Here is a 22707-nt window from a genome sequence, read left to right as displayed (position 1 = left end):
CCAAACTTATAATTGAACTGCACTCAGGGACTTTGTTGAAGGATTATTATATCAGTATGACCAATCCATTTTAGCTTAGAATTTCCAGATTCAAATTTCAGGACAGGCCTGAAAGTATCTCAACAGAGGCTCATCAAGCCTGAGAGGTAAGTTGCCACAGGGGCTGCCATGATGGAAGATGAGAGAGCCCAAACCCACTTCCGATTTTCTAAAATCTTAGGAGCCCAGGCTGAGGGCTTAGAAAGGGCTACAAACCCAGTTTTGAGGCAGTGAACATTACTTTACCTTTCTGGAACTCAGTTCCCTCAAGTGAGAATCAGGGTGATGGATGAGATTAAAAGCTCACTTTCTGGGAAGTATTCCATAGTTAACTTTAGGGAAATGAAGACTTTTTTTAAGAGAGAGAGATGGGGTTTTGCTCTGTCACTCAGGCTAGAGTGCAGCACATCCCTAAAGAAGGCATGAGAAGACTGCCTGTGGAAAGATGACAACAAACTTATGATTATACGAGGCTGCAGAGAAATTGGTCCACTATCTCCAGAACGAGTGTACGCTGGTAAAAGTCTTTGGAGAGCAATTTGGGAAAATACAGTAAAAATGAAAACGTGCAGACACTCTGACCAGCCATTTCGTTTTTTATATATACCTAGTGAAACCCTCATACCTAAATATCAAGAAACACGTAATAAAACTGTTAAGAATAATCAAAATTTCCATAAGTAGGGGAGTGGTTAACATGTGGTATATTCACACACTGAATAGATGTGGATATCTAAGGTGAAAGAGCAGGACCTGTGTATCACGTGGCCTGTGTATCATGTGACCTGTGTATCACGTGGCTATATTACAAAAACAATGTTAAGCAACAAAAGCAAGTTGTGAAATCCTGTACAATAAGCCATTTATGCAAATTTCAGAATGCACTCAAAATCAGTCGTTATACTATGTGTGGATTCACACATATGTAGAAACATTTTTAAGGATGGAGAGGAAAGATGTAGACCGAACTCCGGAGAGTTTTCACTTTCGTGGAGGAATGTGGGATGAGGAGGGAATGGACCAGGAATAGGTACAAAGGAGTCCTAAAGTTTGTCAAGTTTCATTCCTGTAATTAAAAAAAAAAAAATCTGAAACAAATGGGACAAAATTTTAGTATTTGTTTATTTGGGGTGTTAGATTCACCTGTTTTCTTTTATGATTTTCTGTGCTGTTCTGTATTTAAAATACTTTTTCATATATTATAAAATATTTCCAAATATTGTAAAATCTCTCTTCAAGGCTAACTGCCAGAAAAAAAAAAGTAAACAAAGCAGAGAGCCTGTATGAGAAGATGTCACGGAGGGAGGGGGTATAAAGTGAATGTGGACAGGGGAGAAGAGAACTGAGCAGATAGGAGTCCTTCCTCTCCTTTCTCATCTCCCGGGGAGGCCCCACACTAACAGGCAGGCAGAAGCAGCAAAGGTCAGCGCCTTGGCCTAGACAAACTTTCTGAGGCTGCAGTGGCACCGGGCAGACTGGGGACAATGTGGCCGGTCTGCTCTGCCTTCTTCTCCATGACCTCTGGGAGAGGAGTTCACTCTCTTTGCTCCATTGAGTTCCAGGGCTCTTTGCCCAGGCTCCCACAAGAATGCCAGGCTGTGCCAGGTGCGGAGGTGGTATTTACCATGCAGACACCTCTGTACCTGGATGGAAATAAATTGAGAATCTTCTGGGTCACTTTGAGTCCAGCAGCATAAAACATTTTGATAGGTTACTGATTCACAATGAAATCGGATGAACTCAGGGGGTGGTATTTGGGGGGAAATTTTTTTCAATAAATCATCCAGTTGGCTCAGTGACTGAAAAAACAGGGTGGGAAAACTTAACGCAAGTTTGTGACAAGGGAACAAACAGAGAGATTAATGCCTTTCCTGATACATTTCAAAAGGTGATCAAACCGTTCTTGATTGCAAAAGCAAATCAAGAAAGATGAGGCACATAGCTTTTCAGCTCTAAAAAGGATCACTGTTTTGTTTTCTGTTTTCTTCTGCCACCCTATGCCAAGTGGTTGGAGATATGGGAAACTAATTTCATTTCCAGCACTTTCTCTGGACCTGTCTCACGGTGCCCTGGTCTCCCCAGCTCCCACTCCACGGTTTATGCTGCTCATTTAAACCTACACGGATAGACAACAGCGTCAGGATCCAAATTCAACCTGTCATACCTGACTTTGATTTTGCAAAAATGGTATAAAAAACATGCTTCTGTCTTACTGGGGAACTAAGCCACTATCTTCTGTCCTGTTCCAAACAACCTGGCTTTTCTTTTACAAATCCTCCCCAGATCCCTGTGGAAAGGAGTAAAGGGGACGCTGTGCTACATCAACCCTTCATTCCCCTGGGCCTCCCCTTCCTTAGGTTCTGTTTCCCCAAGTCTGCAGGTGTTTGTGCCTATGAGCCCCTGAAAACTAGGAGGGCTCCCAGAGAGCTGGGACCTGGGTTTTCCTCTAGGCCTCCTGCAGTGCCAGCGACACAGCCCAGCTGCTTTCAATGACAGAATCTTTATTCCTGGCCTTGAGTCCCAGCTGTGTTCTGGGTGGCACAACATTTGAGGCTTGCCAGGGGAACAAAGGACATGACCAGAGGAGACGTGCGTCAGCCTGGAGTTCACTGTAAACTCCCTTTCCTTGCTGCTGCCAGGTGCTTCTGTGGGCACACACCATTAAAGCTGATTCCCAGAACCAACTCCTGCTCTTCCCTCTCCGCTAGGCCCCAGCACACCTGAGCATCACTCTAAGAAGCTAGCCAAACCGCTAAGCTTTTTCACTTGGCAGGCACTGAGACTTGCATGGTGAACTCTGGGGACCAAAGGAAAAATGGATTCATGAGATCCCCTCCTACCTCTGCCTTTCCCACTTCATTGCACAGAGAGGCTCAACTCTCTGCCTGGGATCTAGCCCCCTCTCAGAGTCCAAACCCTCAGGAAACTGGTGGCTGTGAGCTCCCTTTCCTTTGGGGCCTAAGTATTTCCAGTATCCAGGGCCCAGCATCCAGAGGCCAGGATCCCAGACAAACGCTGGACAGACAAAGAAGATGCAAACAGGATGGTATTACCATGTTAATGGCCTGAGTTGAGGCCTCCTGAAGATGCTGGGAGGAGGGGGGTTCTTTCATTTACTTTTTCTTTCTTTCTTTTTCTTCTTCTTCTTCTTTTTGCAAAAAGAGAATAGTTCCGCTTTCTATTTTACTACAACAATAGCATGGACCGGCTCCTTCAAGTGTTTCAAAAAGCAGCCTGAGAAATCTCTAACCAGCCCCTCAGTCTCTCCAGCCTGCCGCTTTATTGTCCTTCCCATCCCAGGGAACAAAGGGGAGGAAAGGGTAGAAGGCCCCCAGTTGCTGACTGTTCTCAGCATCCTAATCCTTGAGAACCGGTGAGGGAAATGGCCTGTGGAGCTGGTAAATCGAATTCTGCCCTCACCTTTTATTCCCTCCCTCTGCTTGGCACTCAGGAGTTCTTCAGGTATTATAAAATCTCCTGGCTAGCAGGCCAGTAGGCATCTTGGGGCTTGCTAAGGGATAAAAGGCACCGAGGGATCATTCCCTACCCCTACAGGTAGCCAGTGTGGTGGGCTTGTTTCCACCATCCAGGCGGCTCTATTGAAGACCGAATGTCAGCCATAGTGGCTGGCGGTCTCCCTTCTAGTTGGCAGCACAGGAGTTGCCCTGTCTGTCTCTAAGTCCCTGGACATAGGCTGCATATCCCACCCAGAGCTCCAGGTGCCAACCTCCACACCAACTCGGGGCTCACCTGCCGGTGCAACTCCTCATGGAAGGAAAGCTACTTGGCCTTGACTGATGGTAACTTTCCAAGTTTTCCACCCAGGGACCAAGGGTTTCTTTGCTTTAAACCTGGGGAATCGTGCAGGTGTCTTTTAGTTCAGTCATCTGGTAAGAAGGGGGAAAAATTAGCTTTGATGATGCAGTATGTGGCGATCTCAAGGGTACAACTGGGCTGAGCTAAGGGAATGATGAGTACATCCTTGCCTAGGAGGATCGGACAAAGCTGATATGACAAGGCTGTTGGAGATGCTGCAGGCTGGTTACAACAATCCATGTAAGAAAAACGTTTTATGCTGCGGCCCCCACAGAAACCCATAGTGTGCGCACATTCACAAACACACACTCACACAAGAAATATTTTATGAAATGATACAATATGTGTGATATCATCTGGTATTTTTTCTTCTCTCTTTCTTCTGTCTTCTCTCTCTCTCGGTTTTCAAATGCCGGTTGTGATTCATCAGTTTCACTTCATGACCCACCAATGGGTTGCGACAGTTTTCAAAGCCTTGAATCAAGGTTAATGTTTTCATTTTCCAGCTGACAAAATCAAGGCCCAGATATTTTCTCAAGATCATAACAAAGCTGAAAGCAAAATCCAAAGGTTCTTTCTAATAAAGGAGGGACCTGCATTTTCTGGGGACCCGCATTTTTTGTTTTCCCAAAGTCTTTGGGAGCACACAGTAAGAAGGCGGGGCGTGTCAAGAGGTTTGTTTTCAGGGGCATTGCTGGTAAAAGCAGAGGTGTTCCACTGCTTCTGGGAAACCTCAGAGAGGGATGTGTAGCTTGGGGGAGTGGGAGAGAGAAAACAACTTAGAAAGCACCCAGGTGAGGTTCTAAGGTCTCCCAACCAAGCATTTTACTTACTGGTTGTTGTTCTTGAATCATAAGACATTTTCCTGAATTTTTATCTTTCCCAGACACAGCTCCAGGTCAGCCTCCTTTAGCGATCCACTTTCTCCCCTGTTTTCCAACTTTTTGGAAAAGTCATTCCTTGCAGTTTTTTTTTTAACCTCTACCAATTCATTGTATTTCCAGGCTCTACTTTGTCTAAATAACTTTCTCTTCCCTCTTAAAATCATGATCTTAGCAATGAGCATTAGAGAGGCAACTCAGTGACTCTTGTTCTCACAAATATTATCCCAAAAGTTATCCAAATTTGACCAGGCTTAGAAATGCTATTTAACAAAATGCCTAGTGATCAGGGTGCATGTATCACATCAAGGCTCTTCATACAGGTCATCTGAGCAGAACAAACTCTTTTCCTCCTGAAATTATCTTGTAGTCTTCCATAGAATTTCTTGAAATCTTCATCTAAATTTGCTACTTACTATACTTCTAATCTTTTAAGAAAGCCTCTAAAAATGAAGAGCTGAATGCCACCCTGTGTACTGGGTAAATAAAAGTCCAGCTTTCTGATTGCTTATTAGTTATACACCCTTAGAGAGTATGTAACAAAGAGGCCTGCTGTTTGCTTTGCTTAATCTGGTCTTAAAATCTCTGCTCTTTTGTCAGAAAACACTATTTGCAATTGTAAAAAAAAATATTTACCAAGGAACTTGGATAGCATAAGTCAAAGGCTAAGAGCCAAAGGTTGTAGTTCTCACCCCAAATTTCGTGGACCTGAGAGTCCCCGCTGTGGAGCTCAGCTGCACCAAACAAACATGCTGCTTTGTGAGTCCATTAAGAAGCAGACATTTTAGAAGGGGAAGGAAAGGGAAGGCTGCAGCCTGTTCCTTAGTTAGAAGCATGAACTCCCCAGCCTGCCCCACATAATCCTTGCTAGGTCTTTGTAATGCAATGTATCTCCATGGGGAAATTACAGGGACTGCCCTGTTTCACAAACCTGGGAAAAATACTTAACTTATAAATCCTTCAGGGCAGGCCTTCTCCCATGGACAGCAGTGACAATATGCTCCTCTGGGGTGAGGCCAGATATTCACTTAAGCATCTCTGTGGGTGGGGTCTCCTGCCCAACAGCGGGGGACAGATGTGTATCCTGAGCACTTCTGTGTGGATCCTTCCTCATCCGCAAAGCAGTTTTGGACATCTGATCTTGTGGGCTGACTCTTCTAACAGTGCTTGAATTTACCCCTTTATGTTAATTATTTTCTGGAAAGACCTGCATTCCGGTGCCTTTCCTAACCACTGGCGTATCTAGCATCTAGAAATGAACCGCCATTGTAGATCAGTGAGTTCCAGGGCATGGCCTCAGGGTGCTCTACCCTAAGCAAGAACTCAGCTCCTTCTAAGTCCCAGGCTCATGTCACAAGGTGCAGGTCCTAAAGGTCTGGTCCCCAGCAGGAAGACCATGTCAGGACAGGACAGGAAAAGGAAACAGGATAACCAGAAGGAGTCAGGGAAGTATGGCTCATGGAGTCATGATATTGTGCCCCAGAGGCTGCCAACCCAGACGGTTCTTCAGCTTGTTAAGCAAGAGGGCTCTGGTGCAGCATTGGCTCCTCACCTCCCTGCTGGTGTCAGAATAATTGCCCACTTCATGCCATAGGATCTGCAAAGAGGAATGGGGTGGTAGCAATTCCGAGCTTTCTTGGTTTGATCCTCATGTTTTGATTGTCTCATTCTGTTAGGAAATTCTGTAGGTCTCCTTCAGCCCTACCTCAATCTTCTCTGTCAAATTCTTGCCACAACTGCTGATCTCTTGCTCTCATTAGGGTAAATATCACTGGCCAATGCATCTTGGCTTTTGATTCTGTCTAGAGCTAGCTTCTATCAGAACCATAGCAGTAATTACCACTAGCAATGGGCAGCACTGAGCATAATCAGCTGAAAGAAATGGCTTAATCCAAGGATCTTACCTTGAAGAACCAGGCCTTCCTCCTTGATGGTGTAGACAAATGAGGTGAAGGGAGCCAGAGGGGACTTGGCAATAAGAATCTGCACATAAAGCACATTTTTCTAGGATTAGTCAAAGGATCAGGGATGGGCCTCTATTCAGTCCCCTTCCCATTTTGAGACAAAGTGGTAACATAGGACTATAAGTCACAAGGCTTATTTAAAAAAAAAAAATTTTATAACCCAATGTTTAAATGAGTGCTACCCTTTCAAAGTGGTCACCTTAAAAGGCTATACACTTATCCCAACTATTCTACCATCAATTGCCATATTCCTGAATCAATTCTTCTGGAAATAAGTCTCATTATTTTATAACATCCCCTTCCCACTTTGAGACAAAGTGGTAACATAGGATTATAAGTAACAAGCCTTATTAAAAAAGAATTTTTATAACCCAATATTTAAATGAGTGTTATCCTTTCAAAGTGTTCACCTTAAAAGGCTGTACATTTATTCCAACTATTCTGCCATCAAAAGCCATATTCTTGAATCAATTCTTCTAGAAATAAGCCTCATTATTTTACAACACATGCTTAAATAGCTACCTTTCTGCCTAAAAATAAACCTAGCTTGATTCTTTAATTTTATTTATAAACTTAGCCGTTTTACTAAAAAAATTCAAAGGTACCTTTAAAAGATTTACTATCACTGCAAATATTCAAAATAACTTGTGAAAGGCAAAGCAATTGAAGGTTTCTTTGTTGGCTCTGGTCCTTCACCAAATCCTTTACTACGTGACTACATTTTCTCTTACTTAAGGTGTACAGCATTTCCCATGGCCCTTGATTGTGGGTTTGGGCATACGACTTGCCAGGTGGCATGACACAGGTTGTGCCAGTTCCCAGCCGAGGCCTCAAAAAGCCTCAAGTATTTCTAGTTGTTCTCTTAACATTTGTGCCATCGTCAGAGAAAAGTATGTCCATGCTAGTCTGTTATCTCAGAAGGAGGGCAATAGATATCTGAAACAGAGCTGGCCAGGAAGGCTAGGCTAAAGAGTTGACCCCCAGGAGACCTACAGATACACAAATTAAATATCTCTGCATGCCTTTGAGATTTTGGTGGTGGAGTCATGAAGCATTAGTACAGCAAGAGTTAACTGATATACCAGCCAAAATATCAAAACATGTTTTCAGCAATGGCATTTTCCTAAGACAACACTTATTTTAAAGGAGATGGTTATCTGGTCATTTAAAAGATCAGTATCGTTAAGCCATTATCACATCTCATATGGTTTACAGAACCTCTAATAATTGGTGGATTATTTTATTACAGTATTTCTACTGAAGGAAGATTAACATCAGTTTCCTGTTTTACAAATTAAAAAAAACATTATCAGAAACAGGGACAGTTTGAACCCTGAACTGTATAGGTAATCAGGGAGGCAAGAGAGAAAGAAGAAACTATTTCAAATAATCAAAAGGCTTATATATAATACCTTGGCCTATCTCAATTCAACAAATATTTGCTGTCAAGTATGAGAAGTGGTGGAAAAATGTGATGGAAAGATCACAGGTTTTAGTCATGGGCTTGGAATCTAGCTCTTCCACTCATCGGCTAGGAGCTTATGGCAGAGCCTACAATTTTCCTCTAGTAGCCATTCCCCCTCTTCCCTTTACTAAATAACTCCCCAAGTTTCCACATTTCTCTGCTTCTTTTGCAAGTAGGTGTGGCTATGTGACCAAGCCTTTACTAGCAGAATGTGAGTACAAATGACAGGTAGAACCTCTGGATTATGTTTTCATAAGAAAACTGCGTGCTCTTCACTTTCCCTTTCACCCTTCCCAAGGCAGGAACCAGATCCAAGCAAATGGGTGTGGACAACACTGTGGGGATGACAAGGCAGGATGAGAGAGGGAAGCTGGGTGGCTTCAGAGAGCATCAGTGTCTCCCACTTGGGGTCACCAGTCCTCTCAGGGCAGAGCAACTTGTCTCAACCACTGTATTTTTATCTTTGTTACTACAGTGCAGCCTGAACTGTAACCAAAACTGTGACTCTGGACAACCTAAATTTGTTAAGTCTCAGTTTCCTCACATGTAAAATGTTGATAAAAACACCTTCCCAAGTGGGATTGTTATGAGGATTAAATTAAGTATGCAAAATACCTGTCACTGTGTCAAACACAAAATAAATTCATAATAAATAATAGGAACATTTCCAACTAACCCATCACACATGGTTCCCTTAACCCTCACTCACCAAACAACAATATATCAGTTGGCTTCTACCAGAAGAAAGTCTCCAGTTGAATCGCAGTAATTTTTACAAATGTTCTAAAGTTATCTAGATAAACTAGTTAATCATTCTCAGAACCAATGAGAAGAAAGTAAAGGTGGGCATTTATACTTTCATGTCAAAAATATATCATTTGAAGATTAAGGGGGATCCCTTTCTGCCTGAGATAGTTTGGAGATGGTTCAATGTGAATTTATTTTATTTTTTATTTTTTTGAGACGGAGTCTAGCTCTGTTGCCTATACTGGAGTGCAGTGGCACAATCTCGGCTCACTGCAAGCTCTGCCTCCCGGGTTCATACCATTCTCCTGCCTCAGCCTCCTGAGTAGCTGGGACTACAGGCGCCCACCACCACACCCAGCTGATTTTTTTGTGTTTTTAGTGGAGACGGGGTTTCACCGTGTTAGCCAGGATGGTCTCGATCTCCTGACCTCGTGATCCACCTGCCTTGGCCTCCCAAAGTGCTGGGATTACAGGCGTGAGCCATCGCGCCCAGCCCGGTTCAATGTGAATTTTAAGGATACCCCTTAGAATGGGAATGGCATGGTAGAAGAAAAGATGGTGGTTCTCGATTTTAATGTGGGTTTGCATCACCTGTGGGTCCTGTTGACCTACACATTCTGATTCTGTACGTTTTGAGTGGAGCCTGAGAGAGTCTACATTTCTAACAGGCTCTCAAGAGATGCTGATGCTGTGGTTCACAGACCACATTTTGAGTAGCCAGGTTCTAGGCAATTAGCCTGATTGAGAAGTCTAAGATGGAGAAGCAAGAGATGGGAGATGTGGGGCCAGTTAGGAGGCGATGCCAATAATTCAGTGATGAGATGATAAGGGCCTAAACTATAGCTGTGTCAGAAAGAGTGGGAAAAAAGGAAATGGATAAGATAAATGTAAATCCTTTAGATCCAAACAGCAGTAAAAATAAACTAAACATATAAAAAATCTCAGATCTTTGTTGTCTGTATGTAGCAACTAGACATGAAACCAAAAGGGTGTAAATAGCAATAAATAAAGAATCATGCTATATTTAAAAAAATAATACCATTTTTATATTATGCACTGCAGAAGCTGAGACCCACAAAAAAAGAATGTAATATTCCAATGCGACACAAGAATGGCATCTAAGCCTAAGCCTTCCAACTCTGTGGTGCTAACTCCACCTTCTAATAGCCAGTCTATGAACAAGCCCTGAACCCCAGCCAAAAGGATCTCACACCTAGAGGGACCTCCCTGCCGGAAATCAAAGAGTTTGGACAGGTCACTGATTAACACACTGTCCTTCTGGAGCAGGATTTAAAATGAGTCATCAAAAGTATGATCTGTGTGCAGTTAGAAAAAGGAAGTGATAAGTTATGTCAGATGAATTCCATTTCCTTTCTTTGGAAAAGAACTTCCAGATTGATAGATCAGAGGGCTACCACCAACACAAAATGTCTGATTTCAGCAAAAAATGTGACAAACTCTCTTGATAGCCTTCTGGATAAAGTGAAGATAAGTTGAGCTGGGTGCTAATACCATTAAGTGGACTTATGAGTGACCAAAAGGTCAGTAGTAACCTGGTGAGGGGCAGCAACCTCTAGTAGATTGTACTGAATTCTAGCTTGGTCTTACTGATTTGAATGATATTGCTGATGTATTCAAATACACCCATACAACAAATATGAAATCCAGCAGGGAATAGAACTTACAAAAACTGCTCCTCTAATAGAGCTTACATTCTAAAGAAAGATAAGAAGTACAAAATAAATAAATAAAAATGTTATGTTTGATGAGTATCCATGCAATGGATGAAAAGAGCAGATAAAGAATATAGGAAGTATATTGGATTGGAGGTGGGGGCATCAATTTTGGATAGAGTATCATGACATCTCACTGAAGAAGTGATATTTGGACTTGTGAATCATGTAACTAAACCCACTGATGAGATGCTGAACTGATGGGAAGGTAACAGAAGATTTAGAGAAATATTAAGAGAAAGAGTTCATATATTACATTAGATAATCATGATATCAAAACAAATCTCAATTTGGTTAGAATGTTGGAACAAATCCTACACATTGATTGGAATGCAATTTTATTGAACTAAATGAAAGGCCTTGTCCTTGAGAACAGAGCACCAATGATTCATTATGGAACAGGCAAAAGGAAATTCAGCATCCAGAAAATGGAATGTTGGTTAACTATAGTTCAATATTAGTCAGCTGTGAGATGTAATTCTCAAAAATCTAGCATGTTCTCAGGTTACATCAATGGAGATATAGTATGTAGAACAAGGGAGGTGATAGTCCTGCTCTCCTCCTCACCCAGCAAACCATGCCTGATGCAATGTGTTTGGATTGGGGCCCAAATTCCGAAAGAAAAAATGACAAACAAGAAGGTGGCTGGAGGTCCAAAGCAATCCATGACCACAAACACGTCAATGCAAACATCATGGTAAGAGGACTGGAGTGAAGATGCATATTGCTTTTACTATGAGTTTTCTAACCTGAAGATTCTGTAATATTATATGCTAGTATTATATACTAGTATATACTATGAGATGCATATTGCTTTTGAGTTTTCTAACCTGAAGATTCTGTTGTATTATATACTAGTGAGGGGAAGTGTAAATTAGCTTTCTAGCCCAATATATTTCAGGAAAAAAAGTGATGCTTGCCATGTATCTTTGTGGATACATACAGATTCCTCCCTATTTTTGATCCAAATTAATGCCCCATGACCCTTCTGCCATTCAAACTATAAACTATCCTCTTCTAAAGCAGACAACCCCCAGCAGATAATTTAGGTTGTGCTGGTTCAGATGTTCAGCCATTCTATAAATCTGGGGAGTTCTAATCATTGTCTGACTTAGGCAGTTTTCAAGTATCATTCTATCTTCTTCAATACATGATACCCTGCAGGGAGGCCTAGCTACTTAGTAAAACAACAGGGCCCTACTGAAAAATTCTGATCACACTCAAACCTGTGTGCAATGTGTGAAGGCTGGCTTTGGAAGTCTGAGGGTTCACAGAAATATATAACTGAGCAAGAATGAGTGTAGACATATGTGGCTCAGAAAGCCTGGGGCTCCATGTGGTAGGTATGTGGTATGTGGGCGGTTAATCCCATCTCCCACAAATAGCCAAATTGTTTCTTCTTGAATATTTCCTTCATATCAGACCAGCTCAGCTTTAACTGCACTGGAACAAATACACTTTCTCCTCTCTTTACCTATCCTTGCAAGGTAAGGGATCCCCCATATTTTAAAATTCTCTGGAGGGGTCGGGCCTGTAATCTCAGCACTTTGGGAGGTTGAGGCAGGAGGACTGCTTGAGGTCAGGAGTTTGAGACCAGCCTGGGCAACATAGTGAGACTCTGTTTCGATTAATTGATCCAACTATCCACCAATTCTTTGGAGGAACATTTAAGGTATATCAAATATGTACTAGGTGCTGGATCCCCAATCCCACTACCATCTGGAAACAATTTTGGTTATGTGTACCATCCACCCACCCATCCATGCACTTTTTCAATCCACAAATATTTACTGGGCTCTTTTCTTTGTGCTCGGCACTGTTCTAGGTGCAGGGGATAGAGCAGGGAACAAGACAGAGAGGTCCCTGATCTTATGGAACTGACATTCTGGTGGCAGAAGACAGACAATACAGGGAAGCCGTTGGGCTTTTTCCACTGTGACATTCTACTATGTGCTCCTCACTCTAGGGCATTCAATCCATCCAGCAACAAACATTTATTGAGTACCACACTCTGGGCCAGGCAGATTCAATTTACACTCTGTAAATCTGCACTTATTAAAATACTGCTACCTGTTTCTCCCTCAGTTTATTTTTTAGAGGCAAGCTCTGAATTCTCAGTGGAACTCAGCAGATCGGGGCATGTTCTGTAATCTCACTCTGTTCCCTTCTCCAGAGCCCAATGTGGTGCTTTTCAGCTGAGGGCTCCGAGAATGACGGGCAGGCATCTTCCTCACTGTTCTTCACTTCATCCCTATGCTGGTGTGTGGAAGTTTCAATCCAATGACAAGTGGAAACACAGAGGCCTGTGTACTCTAAATAAAGCGTGGAAGGAAAATTGGCCACTGGGGCCCATGGGCTTCTCCCCGAAAACTCTCTCCTCTTTCTTTTATGTCCCTCCCCACAGGTTTCTATTTTGCTCTCAGTAACTAAGCTGTCAACTAATTATCTCTACCCCTAAAGTAAGGGCTGGTAAATCTTCCCGCATTAGCCTTCTTAGGTGTGTCTGCATTATAATATAAGACTCTCAAAAAGGAGAAAAGGTCTGTAATGATAGAAAGTGCAATAGGACTGGAGTGGGTAGGGGAGGCTTCCAGGGTTCCTACAGTAATAATGCTGATGAGAACAACAACAACCAACAGACATTAATCTTCACAATAATCCTCGAAGGTGGGTAGCTTATAAGTCCTGAAGCTGGGTTCCAACCCAGGCTACCTGGTTCTGTACTGCCTGGTCTGTACTTTTGACCACCACAATGGCAGCTCCCAATCTGCCACATACAACTCAATCCACTTTTCTGGGATAATACATCAAATGAGGCAGGATACATAACAGCAAATAAGGGCTTTTTTTTTTTTTTCCCTGCATGGATATTGCATGATTCAAGACAAAGAAGGGGGCTGGACAGGGTATCCGTGCGGGCTGCCTCAGCTGTTCGCAAGCTTCCACACTGGCAATCTTCCTTCTGCCCTTCATCCCTGAAAGTCCAAATACAAATGTCGTGTCTTCCAGAAGCTTCAGCCGATTTCTCCAGCCTAAAGTGTTCTCTCTCTAATCCCTTCACACTTCATCTGTACTCTTTAATTATTAGTTTTCTTTACTGTTTCATGGTTAATGTTACCTCAATTTAACATAATCTATTTGACCATTCTTCTTGTTGCTGCTGCTTCTGGTCCCACAAACCTCTAGTGTGGTGCTATACACGTAAAAGAAGCTTCATTATGAAATACAAGAATGAATGAATGAATAAATGCACAAACTGATGACCCACAGAAGCTCAACTGATTCATACCCATTTTTAGGACTTATCTGGTTCCCTCTTCCCAAAGTTAGGGGACTCAGAAAATGCCATAGAAAACAGCAAGCTTCCCAGTCAATCACTGCCAAGATTCTCGGCTTGGCCAGGCCCAAAGTCAAGTCTTTGGTTTCAGCTTGCTATAGCATCACATGTTTTTCCTGGCCTGATCCCACTTCCAAGAGGCTCAGAAAGTGGAAAAGGAGCCACAGAACAGAAAGTGCTGGGCATAGTAACCCGAGGCCTTCTCCAGGATGGCGACACCTTCTAGGGATAGTGTCTGGGTCCTGCTTTTTAAAGTACAGGTGTGGCCCTCATCTGAGACAGCCCAGTCCAGCCCTTCTCCATGGGTGGCTAGGAAGGCCAGTGTGGGGCAGGCAGCAGAGAGACATCAGGAACCTTGGGCACAGGCTGTCCTGGAGGCTGCTTTATTTTTTTATTTTTTGAGATGGAGTCTTGCTCTTGTTGCCCAGGTTGGAGTGCAGTGGCGCGATCTTGGCTCACTGCAACCTCCGCTCCCAGGTTCAGGTGATTCTCCTGCCTCAGCCTCCCGAGTAGTTGGGATTACAGGTGCCTGCCACCACACCCAGCTAATTTTTTGTATTTTTAGTTGAGATCGGATTTCACCATGTTGGCCAGGCTGGTCTCGAACTCCTGACCTCAGGTGATCCGCCCGCTTCAGCCTCCCAAAATGCTGGGATTACAGGCGTGAGCCACCGCGCCTGGCCTGGAGGCTGCTTTTATAGAGTTCTGGTCCTGGCAGTTTACATGAGTTCCTGTAATACAGCCCCAACCTTAGGAAAAAGTGAGTTTTGCCTTTGTGGCCCAGGAAAGCAGACGTGAATAGGCAGCCATGAGGCTGAGGGTAAGCTGGCACTGATTCTTCTACTTTCTCTTCTCTAATTCCTGTGCCAGGAAGGCTTCCTGTACACCAGTCATGAATTCTTCCTCTTTTCTATTTCCTTCCCCTTCCCATCCCAACCCCAAATCTCACATTAGTTGGGGGGTGAAAGGAAGAGTGGAATGAGCTGGCAGAGGAAAAGTATAAGCAGAAGAGTTTCTTCCTGTAAGGGCAGGTGGTGGGACTGGCTTTCTTTCTATCCCTACTATCTGCTAGAAGATGTGGGGCCCAGAGACTGTAATACGTTCAGCAAAGAGAAGTACAGCAAGAAGCAATTAAAGTAGATAGCTCCCAAATATGACTTTGCATCCATCCACGATTTCCTGTCCTGCTAGTTTTTTAATCCTGTCTCAGTCTCCCTCATGATCAGCAAGATTATGTGGTCGTTGATAAATTCAGTGGGGATTTCCTTGTTGAATGTGTCTGATGCTTTCATCTCTATGCAAGGGTCCTGTGGAGAAATTAGGGAGGAAGTCCACTGACTGAAATGTCCTTCTACAGGGACCCTATTATCTCACTTCAACTGGAGTCCTAGGCTAATAAAACCCATTGGTAAGTTAAACAAACCTTTCCTCTAGCTATGCCAAGTGTCTGCGACAGAAATCCTTCATGCCAGGGTTTTCCTCCTTGTCCAAGACTTAGAAAAAAGTTGTTTTCTCAGCTGCTTTGAAGCTCAGGAAGAGAGCCAGGGAGGCAAACAAACCCGTTAGTCTTGCATCAGATAATTCAACAGGCTTTTGATAACCCCAAAGTCTTCTGTCCCTTCCCAGGTTGAGCTGAACTCTCCAAGCCAAAGGACAGAAGGGCCGGAAATGCTCCAGACAGGAAGATCTGTGGCTGGAATGAGGCCATAGGATCAGGGGAGCTTGAAGTGTACCCAGTGATCCTCACAGGAATTCCCCATTGTGTTGCGAGAGCTGGAGGGAAAGGTGGCAGAGGTCCAACTCCCAGTCTGTATTTGGATCTTAGACTGATTAGAATCTGCTTCATCACTTGGAAAATCACTCTGCATGGAACACTGAAGCCTCAACACCAGCAGCTTTGCAGGATTATGCAGGGAGAGCAGAGAATGAGTTTAGCGGCATCTAAACTGCCTTCTCAAAATAGAAGAGCAAGATCTGTAGAAGTAATATAGTGCTGGAAAATGGCAGGATGGAAAAATGAACTGTATTTGAGCAGGCATGAATTTATTAATTTGTCTACATGTAGCCTACTTCCCAACTTTTTCTACAGAAATTAGGGGACATAAAGTAAGCTGATCTGAATCCCTAAAAAATAGAATATAAATAATAACATACAATACAATAAAATAATCTATAAATAATATAATTCTAGACTCTGGGAAGAGTCTCTTAGGAAGCTTGACCCTGAGGTTATAAGATCCTATTTCCTCATAGAATATCATTATGCTCTTGTATAACACCTCTCTGGTGATCGTTTTCAAAATGTTTACCAATAATATAACACATCAGGTTCCCAAAGTATAAGAAAGTATTGCCTAGAAAACAGCCAGGGCTCCTTAAAGAAAACATTAATTTTTTGTGATCTGTAGGATATTAACTTAGTAAATTATGGAATAGTAAATAGTTCAGGGTCAGAATGACATTTTGAGTTTACTGTTTTTTCCCCAACATTTTATTATGAAACTTTTCAAACATACAACAAAAGTGAAAGAATTTTATAATGAATACCCATAAACATATCAACTGGTTCTACCATTAACATTTTATTACTTGAACCCAGGAATTTGAGGTTGTAATGAGCTATGATTAGCTCTCCAGCCTGGGTTACAGACCAAGGCCCTGTCTCAAAAAACAGAAACAAGAACCAAAATAATTTTATTACACTTGTTTTTTATCACATATCTATTTATCTGTCAACCCATCTTATTTTTTGTTCTGGTTGTTATTACATTTCAAACTAAATTGCAAACATCAGTACACTTTTCTCTGCTTTAGCACGCATATAATTAACTATAAGCTTAATATTTATTAATACAATTTAAAAACCATGTTGGTTTTTTTTTCAGTGAACTTTACATGTGGTTTGAAAGTGTTAGTAATTCTTCTTGAATTATACCACAATCAGAAAAAATTTATCGACTACAAATATATGGTAGTATGCAAATTTATACAGTCAAAAATATGGGCCACCAATTCTTTCTACATTAATATCAGCTTTATTTAGGTATAATATACATGTAATAAAATTATTTTTTAACATAAGCATTTAAACTGTATATTTCCCTATAACCACTGCTTTATACCACATAAGCTTTGATATGTTGCATTTTTGTTTTCATTTGCATTCATTTCTAATTTCCCTTGTGATTTATTCTTTGACCTATTGCTTATTTAGGGGTGTGTCTGTGTGTGTCTGTGTTTTTAAATTCACACACAATTGAGAATTTCCAGATTTTCCTTTTGTTACTGATTATTAATTTCACCCCAGGGCTGGGCATGTTGGCTCACACCTATAATCCCAGCACGTTGGGAGGCCGAGGTGGGCAGATCACTTGAGGGTAGGAGTTCAAGACCAGCCTGGCCAACATGGCAAAACCCTGTCTCTACTAAACATACAAAAATTAGTTGGGTGTGGTGGTGCATGCTTGTAATCCCAGCTACTCAGGTGGCTGAAGCACAAGAATCGCTTGACTCTGGAAGGCAGAGGTTGCAGTGAACCAAGATCGTGCTACTGCACTCCAGTCTGGGTTACAGAGTGAGACTCTGTCTCAAAAAAATAATAATAAAATAAAAAAAAATTCATTCCATTGTGATTGGAGAAGTTTGTATGATTTCAATCTTTTAAATTTACTGAGGCTCAATTTGTATTCTAATTTATACTTGAGAGGAACATGTATCTGCTGTTGTTTAGAGTGTTCTATAGATGCCTTTGAGGTCTACTTGGCATAGAGTGTTGAGTCTTCTATTTCTTTGTTGAACTTCTGTCTAGTTGTTCTATCCATTATTGAAAGTGGGGTATTGAACCCTCCAGCTATTATCATTGAATTTCTATTTCTCCCTTCAATTCTATTAGTTTTTGCTTCATGTATTTTGGGGCTCAGGTGTTAGGTACACATACATTTCTAGTTATGTCTTCCTGATGGAGCAATCCTTTTATAATTATAAAATCTCTCTTTTTTTGTTTCCAGTAATGATTTTTGTCTTAGAGTCCATTCTGTCTGATCGTAGCATAGCCATTTCAGCTTTCTTTACTGTTTGCATGACATATATTTTTCCATCTTTTTACTTTCAATCTATTTGTGTCTGACTCAAAGTGTGTCTCCTGTAGACAGCATATACTTGGATCATTTTTAAAAACTTTATTCTGCCAATCTCTGCCTTTTGGTTGGAGCATTTAATCAACTCACATGTAATGTAATTATTGATAAAGTAGGATATATGCCTGTCATTTCACTATTTGTTTTCTGTGTGTATCTCCTTTTTGTTCCTCTGTTTTGCCATTACTGTATTCTGCCATTGCTGCATTCTTTGTGTTAGGTATTTTTCTAGTATACAATTTTAACTCTCTTGTTGTTTCTTCCACTATGCATTTTTGAGTTATTTTCTTAGAGGCTGCCTTGAGGATTGTCATTAATATTTTAACTTAAAGCTAGTTCAGATTGATACCACCTTAATTTCAATTGTTTGCAAAAAATGTGCATCAATATAGCTCTATTCTCTTCCCCTCCCTTGTACTATTGTCATACAAATTACATCTTTATACATTATAAGCCCATCTACACAGCTTTAAAATTCTTGCTTTTTGCAGTTATCTTTCAAATCAGATGGCAGAGGAAAAGAATTACAAACAAAAATACATTCTATTGTCTTTCACATTTACCTATATATTTATCTTTACCAACACACTTTCTCTCTCTCTCTCTCTCTTTCATTTCTTGAGACAGAGTTTTGCTCTGTCATCCAGGCTGGAGTGCAGTGGCATGATCTCGGCTCACTGCAACCTCTGCCTCCAAGGTTCATGCCATTCTCCTGCTTCAGTCTACCGAGTAGCTGGGACTACAGGCACCTGCCACCATGCCCAGCTAATTTTTTTTTTTTGTATGTTTAGTAGAGACAGGGTTTCATCATGTTAGCCAGGATGGTCTCAATATCCTGACCTCATGATCCACCCATCTTGGCCTCCCAAAGTGCTGGGATTACAGGCGTGAGCCACCACGCCCGGCCACACACTTTATTTTTTCATATGGATTAGAGTTAATCTCTAGTGTCCTTTCATTTCAGCCTGACAAATTCTTTTTAGTATTTTCTGTATGGCAGGTGTTTCTCTTAGATTTTGTTTTTTCTGGGAATGTCTTAATTTCTCCTTCATTTTTGAAGGATAGTATTGCTGGACATAGAATTCTGGATTGATAATCTTTTTCTTTCAACAGTTTGAATATGTTATTCAGTTACCTTCTGGCTTCTGTGGTTTCTGATGAGAAGTCAGTCAGTTAATTTTATTGAAGGTCCCTTATATATGAAACCACTTAGTAGTCCACTAATGACATGACAGATTTCCTTAAATGCTGTGAATCAGTAAATCAGCCTCTGTGTGTGTGTGTGTGTGTGTGTGTGTGTGTGTGTGTGTGTGTGTGTTGGGGCATGCATTAAATACTCCATCAAGCCATATAACTCTGTTTCATTCTTCACTTCCTTCTTGCACATAGCCTCAAGGTCAGCTGGAAGTGAGAGCTTCAGGTTTTCTCAGCTCTTACAAAGCCCTGGGCATCTACATGGCCCTCTAGATTCCTTGGTGTATGTAGAAGCTTTATAAAACCCCGTGTAGCCATCTCATTCCCCCAGATTTTCCTTCTACATTTTTTGGTCAGCCTCTTGTTGACCCTACCTGGTAATGGAGCCTTGGGCAGCCATGATGGTAAGCAATTACCACTGACTGTTTTTGACAAACGCTCTGTGGGTAGTGTTGTTCACACAGAGCAAGTTCTGAGTCTAGGTCAAATAAAGACAAGCCCTGAGAATGGAGCTTTTTAGCATGCTGTTGGACAGGTCAAATAACAGCAATTCTCTGGGATGGGGTTTTTGAGGTACTCCAAACCTGTTCTATCCTCTCCAATGGCTGCTACCATGCTGGTTTTCAAAGATGCCACAAATAAAGGTTGTTGGTGTTCAAGGTTACTGTAGCACTGATGAAAGGAGAATAGAATTGGGGCAAGTTAAAATTCCACAAGTCTTGCTGTTCTTCCTGAGAGTCACTTGTTTTTCTTTCTCAAATAAACACTCCTCAGACTGTTGTGAGCCTTTATTTAATTTCCAGAATTCTGAAGAAGTTTATTTTAACAGTTTTTGTCAATGTTCTTGTTACTTTTATGGAGGTGTAGAGTTTGGGAGTGCCTTATTCCACTGTGCTGAAAATTGAGTCTCCTAAGCAAAAAGGTAAACATCCTGATTCAGTATCTGTCTTGGTTATCTCCCCCTATTCAATTTTGACTCCTCCTTTCTCTGTTTTAAAAGTTTTCACAGCACTAGACAACTGATTTTTTAAATCAACTTAATGCTTACACATAATTGAAAACAGCAAATGATGCCACTTTTGTATTATCTTTCAGCTCTTTAACTGAATCTGCCACCTATTATATTATTAATTTCCAGGTACTCTTCCTTGTCTTCTGACCAATTCTAATTCAGTGCTTCCTATTCTTGTTCTTATGTCATCTTTAACTCTCTGAGGAAATGAATTATACTTTAAGTTTTCTTCTGAATCTCACATTATCTCTATTTTCTTTTCTCCTTGATATGAGAGTCATTTTCCAAAGTCTGGTGATCCTTGGTTTTCAATCATATTTAAAAATAAAATATTTTTATACTAAAAATAAAATTAAAAGCACCGTGTATACATACAACATTTGTAAATGGTGGGATCCACTGTAGAGCCAATAAATGGAGATACCTTCTCAGAGGTGGATTGATATTTACAAAAATGAGTCTTTCACTCTCTTGTTTGGTTGCTACATTCTAGAAGCAGGGCAGAGAAAGGGGCTGTAGACTTACCATCTGGCAGGCATAATCCCTGTTTTAACAAAATGCCCATTTTTGTCCCATGCTTTGTCTGGAGTCCCAAGTCTGTCTCCAAAGATAAAATTTGGCTTTTATCCTGGGTTGGAGACTTGTCACTTAGCTTTCCGGGGTGAAAAAGGGGGTTCAGCTACTTCTTATAGTTCATATACAATTTTAAAGCAATCTGCTGTTTTTGTCTTTTCTGTCTTCTACGATATCTGCTTCTTCTAAGTCCTGAAGAAATCTCTCAAGTGTTCTACTGCTACACTACTTTGAAGGCACAAAAGTGTCTCTGTTCTTTCTTGCCAATCTTGTATCACTTCCTGTGATACAATCTTGTTCTATTATTTGCTGAAGCCTGTTGATATCTCAAAAAGATTCACACTTTCTTAGTCTTTTTGGATTAACTTAATTAGTTTATCACATGGAAATAATTTCAAATGAATCACGAGAAAGAATATACATATGTGATCAAACCTCCACATTAAAGTGGAGGCACTCTTTGTGAACTTTAGTTTTTCTATCTCCAATTAGGTTGTGATTTAGTAGCATTATCTTACTATCAGTTTGAGGGTTACACACATGCACACACATGTGGACACACACACCCCCATGTACATATGTATCAAATAGCTCTCCTCTTAAGGCTGCTCAATATAATTTTTTAGCTGTTATCAAATCATGGTTATAAGGGGCTAAAAAAGGTGGCTTGGGGTCAAGTACAATCATCATTATTACAAAATATAACACACCTTAGATTTGGTCAAACATGGCTTCAAATCTTGGCTATATGATTTTGGGTACTCTAACCTCTTCAAGGCTTACTTTCCTCATCTCTAAAATGAACACAATAGCACTCATCTCACAGGCTTATTGTAAGGATTAAAGAGATGAAAGAAATTAGTGAAAAATGTGGCATATCACAGGAACCTGAGAAATATTAGTTTCTTTCCACTATGATGAGAGAATCTTATGGGGATAAGAAATGCAGAAAAGTTAGTAACTTGCCCCATTTTAAAGGCTAAAGATTAGTTCAATGGTCTGCCTTTCCTTGCTGTCCGTGTGAGAGTGCCTATGTGCATAAGGCTAATGTACAACTTCACACACAGGCTACAGAACTGCACATATTTCTAACCATTTCTAAAATTGTTAATGTTACCATTTGTTAACATTACCATTGGGGACTCTGAAGGAAGTGAGAATTGACTTTATCGTTAGTAAGTTCATCGCCATCAAATACTAAATTTAAATTTTATTTTTTACTTTTTTTTTAAAAAATCAAAAGTTAACATAAGTATCACCAATTTCAATTTTCAAATAAGTATGAACTGGTTTCATCATCATCTGAATTTGGAAACTTCAATCTAGCGCCAGTTAAAGCAAACAAATACTGTCGCAGGGAATTTCAAGCAACAGAAATCCATTCCCTTTCTCTACCCTAAATCAGGAGTATTTAAATAACCAAAAAAACAAGATGCACAAGAGCTCTGTCCAGCTGTAAATGGTAAGCTCTGGATATCCGGTTAGGCAAGCCTGACTTCCCAGCACCATCCACAAGACCCATACGAAACAGAGCTGGGTCCTCCTGTCCGGGCCCACTAGAAAATGCAGCCGAGGTGAGGCGGCTCTGGCCTTCAAGGGTCACAGAAGGAAGACTGTGGCTGTGTGATTATTCTAGTAAAAAGATGCCAGGAACTCAGAGGGTGTGTCTTGAATTCTGAAGCACACATCCCTGTTACATCATGCTTGGGCCACACGGGACTTTCTTTAGTCTCACAGGAACCGATTCAAGGAAGGCAACATGTTTCTATGTAAAGAGGTTGAATTCTGGGCTCGACACATCCAAAAACAG

At 41.2% G+C, this 22707-nt stretch overlaps 1 protein-coding gene across 8 annotated transcripts in view; it reads right to left on the bottom strand.

Moving 5' to 3' along the window:
• The window catches only part of RAD51B (RAD51 paralog B), an 850300-nt gene that overhangs the window by 214275 nt on the left and 613318 nt on the right, over positions 1 to 22707 (bottom strand). For all 8 annotated transcript variants that reach the window (XR_012415889.1, XR_010587847.2, XR_012415888.1 and 5 more), the window contains exon 11: positions 6641 to 6719. Coding sequence is in view for 3 of the 8 variants with exons in the window: in XM_045397566.3 (XP_045253501.2) it covers positions 6641 to 6719 (79 nt within the window). In the remaining 5 variants the exon portion in view is untranslated. The remainder of the gene's footprint in view (positions 1 to 6640; positions 6720 to 22707) is intronic.

This window comes from Macaca fascicularis, chromosome 7 (genome assembly GCF_037993035.2).
Source record: "Macaca fascicularis isolate 582-1 chromosome 7, T2T-MFA8v1.1".
Lineage (NCBI taxonomy): Eukaryota > Metazoa > Chordata > Mammalia > Primates > Cercopithecidae > Macaca > Macaca fascicularis.
Note: the sequence above shows the minus strand (reverse complement) of the source record. Positions and strands in the feature narration are given on the sequence as shown.